Below are 7,917 nucleotides of genomic sequence, written 5' to 3' on the forward strand. Positions count from 1 at the left end.
AGCATAAGATACTTGTTTATCTCTAAAAAATATTATTGTATTTTGTTGTTGTTAACTGTTCAAGAAAAAAAAACGTTGTCTTTTTTTATGTTTCAGAATTTGTAAAAAATGTATTCCCTTTTCTAAAGAAAAAAATTTTGAGTTGTTTTTTTTATTTTTGTACTGGGTGTACTATATATATGTATGTGCATGTAAGTTGGCTCGGGTGTAGACAAGAAGTTTATAAGTAAATACAAGTAAGAAAGTATAGTCGGGCGTGGCCGACCATATGATACCCAACACCAGTTATGGATATGAAATGTGATTTATTTTTCATAAAAAAGCATTTATCTTGAATATTACCTTGATTCCGATTTATTTAAGCAATTTATTGACGAGAAACTAATTTTCTAAAAGAGGTTTTATATGGGGGATAGGAGCAAATGTATACCGATCCCGATAAAATGGGCTGGATAGATTTGTATTAATAAATATTTGTCTGTGCCAAATTTCATTACAATAACAGTGTTAATAAATGAATTGCGGATATTCAAGTAACTTTCTGAAGGGGGCTTTTTATTGGGGCTAGGGTCAAATGTAGTCCGATCATTTCGAAATTCGGCAAGGTCATCAAGGCTTGTATAAAACTTAGTTGTGCGAACTTTCATCGAGATACATTAATATTGTACATAATTATGAGCTCAAAAGTCCCTTTCGGGGGGTTCAGTTGTATGGGGGCTAGGTGAAATAATGGACCGATTTAAACAATTTTCAATAGGTTTTGTCTTTGGGTCAAAACGTGCATTCCAAATTTCATCAAATTATCTTGAAAATTGCGACCTGTACTTTGATAACAACGTTTTCATGGGCATACGTTTTAATGGGCAGAAAGTGATTCTGAGTCGATCGGTATACTTTAAGGTGGGTATAGTACTAATATTTTAATGTGTTACAAACATCAGAACAAACGCATAATACCCTTCCCACTATAGTGGTGTAGGGTATAAAAATAATTAATGTAGTATGTTTTCATTTACTTTCACTTTTATGCATTCAAAAAATATATTTATAGTGTACTTGTTTTTTTGCAAATTATGTTTGTTTTTAAAATTAAGTTTTGAATTTCTAAACCAAAGCGACATCATCGAACCATATTGAATGCTGTCAAGCAACTGAATGAAATATTCGTATTTTTTGCTCTCTTGTTGTTAGTTATGTTTACGATCGTGTTGTGTACATGTGTTATCGTCAAATAAAACTCATACGACCGTATCTATAAAAGCTATTATATGTATGTATTATATGTAAAAGCTTAAAGACCTAAATGGTCGTTTATATGTACCAACTATCAAAACAAATTGTAGGTTTTTACCTTTAAACAGTTTGTTTATTGAGGAAACATAAATCGCGCAGTCTGAAACAAACTTTTTCATTTCGAATTGGTTTTGCTCCTGTAAAATTTTTAAAATATTAGATGGGGCCGTTTGCGTTTTAGTTGTCGATATTCTTTAGTGGGTATATGACCAATATTTGATGTGTTACAAACGGAAATCAAGGGTGGATAAAAAATGTATTTTTTCAATAAAGGCATTAACTATTGCTGGCTTAAAAAGATAAGTTGCTTCATTTACTAATCAATACAATATTTGCTAATATTTTGTACACTTCTGTATATTGTTGTTTATTTGCAACTTAAATTTGACTACGACGATCTGCCGAATTTCACGCACACCCAAGATATAAGATGTAATAATAAATACATATGTATGTATGTAGGTGTGTTTGTACGCACGTTTTTTAATTCAATAAATACAACATATAACGTAAGCTGTTGGAAGTAGTGTTTCATAATACATGTTCAGATCACCTTCACTATTTCTTTCTCTTTGAGATATACGATTATGTATCTACTTATACTTACATACATATGTGCATACATATATAGATGCATAAATAGTTTGAGCAGTTTAAGGTGTGAATCACTCGATAATCATTACTCGTCGTAGAAACTCTAAAGGGAATGAATTTGTTTGTTATAATTAGCGCTTTGGTAATTCCAGTGTTCAGTGCACCTCAAGGTTATGAATACAAAAAACCGGTACCTGTAATTGAGAGTTTTCCATCGATCGGATCGCCAAAAGTTCCGACGTGTAAACATGCAACACAAACAATTGAGGATACGCAATTGTCCTTGATACAGTCGCAATCGCAAGGTAGAATTGTCAACCATAAAACCGGCGTAAATCACAATCTTGAGCCTGCTGCCAGCGTGTATAGTCCACAGTTGCATAATGGGGAGAGTGTATCAACACAATTTCTCCCCAGTATTAATGTACCTCCAAATCAGTTTTTTAGTGGATATTCGCACAATCAAGGGAATGTGGCAGCGAATGCGCAAATTAATAATTATACACCAATAGCTCCTGGGCCTGTACATGCATTCAGCACCGGAAATACAGGATATAAACATGATGGCACATATGCAAATTCTTTTGCTCATACTAGCAACTTGGCAGCAACAACCTCTACACACCATAACATACAACAAATTCCTAATGTCGGAGTTAACATTGCTAACTCTGTAGTGACATCTGGAGGTTCCTTCATAAACCCTCATCAATCAGACAACAGCATTAAGCAAACAACGAATACAAACTTAGACTTTAATGTTGGTGTCCTAAATGGTCAACTAGGACAAGTGATACGTGAGACTTTTGATAATGCTCCGTTAGATCCATCTATTGAAAAACATATTTATGTACATGTCCCACCAGAAGATCTGGAAGAGGATAACCAACCAAAATTTGTTAACCAGCAGCAAGTGTTCAGCCCACCTAAGAAGCATTATAAAATAATTTTCATTAAAGCCCCATCTTATCCAACCCCCAATTACAGTCAATTGGCAGCTGCAGTTGCTCCACAAACAGAGGAAAAGACTTTAGTTTATGTATTAGTGAAAAAACCCGAGCTTCCTTCTTTAGAACAAATTCAGCAGTCCACATACAAGTCTAGCAAGCCAGAAGTATACTTTATCAAATACAAAACTCGCAAAGATGGTGACGACAATAAATCAATAGATAAAAAACCAATAGACACACATTCTACAGAAAATGGAAATGGACTAATTGATATAAGGTCTGGAGGAGTAAGTAATGCAGTAAGTACATCTACCTTATATAGTTCATCACATAACGAACCAAAGCATGAACTGTACGGAGTACCGCTGCAGTAGTTTTTTATTTAATATATTTAACTACTTTTATTATAGTCTCAACCATATTTTTAAATACTGGTTTGACAAAATTATTAGCTTTTTAGGAAATAATTGTCTGAAAGCCATCAAACATGTAACCTTATTATAAGTAACTTATTGAAAACACTACCTATTGTACATACATATGTATGTATACTTATATGTAGTTGATACTCGATTTCCCATTCATCTTATTTATTTATATTTGTATTTATTATTCATTTCATACCATTATTTTACTATCGTGTAACTAAAAAAATAAAGGAAACAGAAAATACCTAATAAATAAATTAATAGATACTAGTGTATTCAATTATTCGGGTTTTTAATTTATTCGGTTTATTTGACAAATAATTAATTGGATACTTCAAAATTATTCGGTTAATCGAATAAAATTAAACTGAATTTTTTTTATTAATTCCGTTGCTTTTTTACATTATTTTTCTTCCTATAACACACAAAATTATAATTCTACACTTCTTTGAATTCAAATCTATGTAAATTTTTATATCCACCATATTTCATTCCGTTTATAACACATTGAAATATTGGTCATAGACCCATAAAAGTATATATATTCTGGGTCCTTATTAAATTCTAAGATGATCGGCGCATAATTTACTCTACCCGCCATTCAAGGTCCCCTTCAGAAAATTACTGGATTAAAAATACGGGTAATGCGATGAAATTCGACCCAAGAAAGTTCCTTGCGAACCTCTTAACCAAATTTCATGTGTTTATAATTGACCTTTCCCCACTATAAGATCCCCTTCAGATACTGGCTTAAAAGTACGAGTATAGAAATTAACCTTTTTTTATGAGAATCTGCATAGGATTGACCCCATATAAGCTTCCTTTCAGAAAATGACTTTAGAGCTCATTACTGGCTTAAAAATACGAGAAAAGCTATGAAATTCGACATACATATGTTTTATACGAGTTAAAATCTCTCTACCAAATTTATTGAGGATCGGTCCATAAGAAAATTACTTTAACGATCATTGCTGACTAAAAAATACGTGAACAATTATGAAAGTTCCAGAATTAATACGCTCCATTGAACTAGTGTATAACTATTGCTGAAGAACTTATTACAAATTCTTAAGAAACACAACAATGTTCCTGAAAACTGGTTGTAGAAGTAAAGGCGAATTCCAAGATCACTTTTCAAGAATCTGAAATGTTTCTGTATGAACACATTCTAGAAGTAGGTAAATCAGAACAAATCCTTAAAATGTTCCTGAAGTATTGTTAATGAAATCATCAAATAAATTTTCTTCATTATAGAAATTAATTAAGGAATTAATAAAGAAAAAAAATTATTATACAAATATTGAATTTTGTATAAAATATACAGCAGTTTTACTGTCATATAGTAATTTTTTCTTAATCGGTTAATTGATAGAAATTGTTCGGTTTATTCGGTATTTGAAATTTGGCAATTTAAATTTATTCGAACGATTAATCGTGAAAAATTGATCGATTAACCTATCGACGATTAATTGTTTGAATACCGTAATACATAAACACTTTCCCAGCAAAAAAATTTTAAGCTGTTTAAGAAGAAGGCATGCTTTCACGATTTCTTGATTACCTATTCAATTTAAAGCGTTTTAAATACATTCCTATATTCTAATAAATTTGTCATAAGTGAACGAATGAAAAATTGCATCCAATTCACTCATGTAACTCTAATATAGGTATTGTAATATTTTACTGTAATTTGGTATTATCTTAGGATTTAAATAAAACGTGAATTTTAAACAAATAAATATTAAAAATACCATTAATTTTATTAGGTTTTTGTATATAATAGTTGTTAAAAATAGTAATATCTAGTCTATTTTAAAATCTTACTTTAACGGATTTTAGTATATAATGGGTATTTTTACTCTGAATGAATTTTAATGCAATTCAAAATCAGTTATTAATATTTTATTTTGTTATCATAATAATTTTTATCAATATTACGCTAAAAAATTAATTTAACCGTCTTGTCTATACCCGAGGAAAATTACGTACATCAATACCCAACATACCCGGGTATGTCATACAATTTATATGGCTATTTCATCTTTTTATACATTTCTAGTCTATAATTCAGATAAATATTACAACTAATTTAATAAAACGCATGTATAAATAAATTTAATATTTTTTTTACCACATACCATTAAATTTTAGGATTTTTTTAAAGTTTTCTCATTGTTTTCCTAATTACAAAAATATCATATGCAAAAAACCTAAAGAAAAACGCCTACATAACATATAATGAACATTATGCAGAATTTGACTTTGTAAAATTTTGACTGCGTAACCGGAAAAGATAATTGAAAAAATTTTTTTCTATATTATTTAATCTATATATATAAAAATGAATGTGTGTTTATTTGTTTGAAGTCTATAGACGGCTAAACGGCTGGACCGATTTTCTTGAAATTTTAACAGTACCTTCCTGTATATCTGGAAGGAACTATAGGCTACTTTTTATTTTAAAACTTAAAGAGCTAGAGTCCTCAAATTTTGTATGGACGACTTTAACGTATATATGAACAAAATGGGCGGATGTGTGTTGGTTTGTATGTATGAATATATGTATGTTTGTTTGAAGTCTATAGGCGCCTAAACGGCTAAACCGATTTTCTAGAAATTTTCACAGTGAGTTCCTGTATGCCTGGAAGGAAAAATATGCTACTTTTTATTTTGAAATTTCAGGTGCCACGTCTACTTATTAAATAACTATTAAAATTCGTATATCTTGGAAACTGGTCAATTAGAGTCCTAAAATTTTGCACGGACAATTTTGACATCCATAAGAATATTTTTGGACAAAATGGGCGAAATGACTATTGTGGGCGTGGCACCTTCCATATTAAGAAAGTATTAAATCAGAATATCTCAGTTAGTTAAAGTCCTAAAATTTTGCCGGAGCACATATGTCGCAATATGATTATTTAGGATAAAAAGTGGGCGGACTATCAGCAGGGGGCGTGTCACCTCCCATATTAATTAAATACAAAAATTTTTTTTATCTTGGAAACTATTAGATTTAAAACCTTCAAATTTTTTAGCATTCATATAAATATTTTGGGTAATAAATTGGCGGATTACCAATGAGGGGAGCGGCTCCCGTATGTACGCAGAGAAAAACATGGTTCGGCATGGTTAGAATAACTATGCTATGTTTTTTGTAACAATATTTTGTTGTCATAACCAAACAATTGTTATTTTTATTGAATTTTATTATTAGTTTAGTTCCTGTAAACATTTATATGTTTATGACAATTATAAATTTGAGAATGATTCTCTGAAATATAAATTTTTTTTACAACAAATAAATAATGATAACTATGTAAACATATTATGTTATTTAGAACTATTAAAACTTTCAAATAACCATTAAATGGTAGGTTTTTACATGTTTACCCATATAATGTTTAAGATATAAGCAAAATAATTTACTATTAAAAATATTTCGGTATCGCCATTTTTATATCACTTCAATGGTTTATCTGTACTAGATCGGATTAAATAAAGTGTTGAACAAACGAAGTTTATAATATGGTACATAAAAAATTAATAATAAAAAAAGTATAAATTATCTTGATATTGACATGAAAGTGTGGATATACTAATTTTTATTTATGAGAGTACCAGTGCTTGGAAGTTCTGTGTTTGTTTAAAAGAAAACTAAAAAAATAATTTCAATTTACGCCGAGCACATTCACATTATGATTAATAAAACTATATTATGATGAAAATTAGGATTATATTTAATCATAATATGATATCTTATTATAAAAATAATGATCATAATATGATATTTTTTGATACTAATAATGATCATAATATGTTTTAACTTTAAACATAAATTCTAATGTGAATTAAATACAAAAAAATCTTTTATCTAAGAAATTAAAATTAGAACTAGATTCCTAAAATTTTGCACAAAGGACTTTCATATTCATCTGAACATTTTAGGAAAAAAGCGGACTTTCATTAGGGGGTGGCTTGGAACCCCCATGTGAATTATATAGACATATTTGTATATTTGAGATACTCTAGAAGCTAGAATCTTAAAATTTTACATGAAAAACTTTGACATTCATGTGAACATTTAGAGAAAAATGGGTGGACTTTCAATGGGGGGGGATTGGCCGCTCCCATATGAATTAAATACAATACAATATTATTCACATTTTTCATAGCTTACTTGCAATAATTTCTATGGCATATCCCATATGTACTAAGTGGGTTTTTTTGCTTTTAGGGTAGCAAAGCACACTGGGTATAGCTAGTAAGGTATAAAATATCAATTAGCATTAAATAAATTGTTTTCGCTTTCGTTAATAGGGATCTTTTTTGTAAAAAAAGATTGCTAAGTCATGGTCAAAAATTAAAATTTGAAAATTCAAACTTAAATATTTTTGTTTATATAAAAAGAAAATTATTATAATCGGTATAATTTTACTTTACTAAGTCATATATAATTAAAAAATGTATTTCATCAAAATCGATCCGTATTTGTAAATGTTACAGGGTCATTAAATATTTCACATTCAAATTTATGAACAATAACACATGACTCTGTATTTGAAACAAAATTTGTTGTCTAACAAATTTTTTTTCATAAGATAAAGTTTGTCAAAACTTTAATGTGCGAAAGATGCGTTTTGAATTCTTAT

The 7,917-nt window shown here is 29.5% G+C and overlaps 1 protein-coding gene across 1 annotated transcript; it reads left to right on the forward strand.

The window, feature by feature from the left end:
- The first annotated feature begins 1,956 nt into the window (after positions 1-1,956).
- On the forward strand, positions 1,957-3,522 carry LOC119602564. Its single transcript, XM_037954145.1, has one exon. It carries the CDS (start codon positions 2,000-2,002, stop codon positions 3,209-3,211), a length of 1,212 nt encoding a protein of 403 aa, XP_037810073.1. The 5' UTR covers positions 1,957-1,999; the 3' UTR covers positions 3,212-3,522.
- The last annotated feature ends 4,395 nt before the right edge of the window (positions 3,523-7,917 follow it).

This window comes from Lucilia sericata, unplaced genomic scaffold, assembly GCF_015586225.1.
Source record: "Lucilia sericata isolate MDLA Ls3-8-SP2 unplaced genomic scaffold, ASM1558622v1 Contig000241F_arrow, whole genome shotgun sequence".
Classification (NCBI taxonomy): Eukaryota; Metazoa; Arthropoda; class Insecta; order Diptera; family Calliphoridae; genus Lucilia; species Lucilia sericata.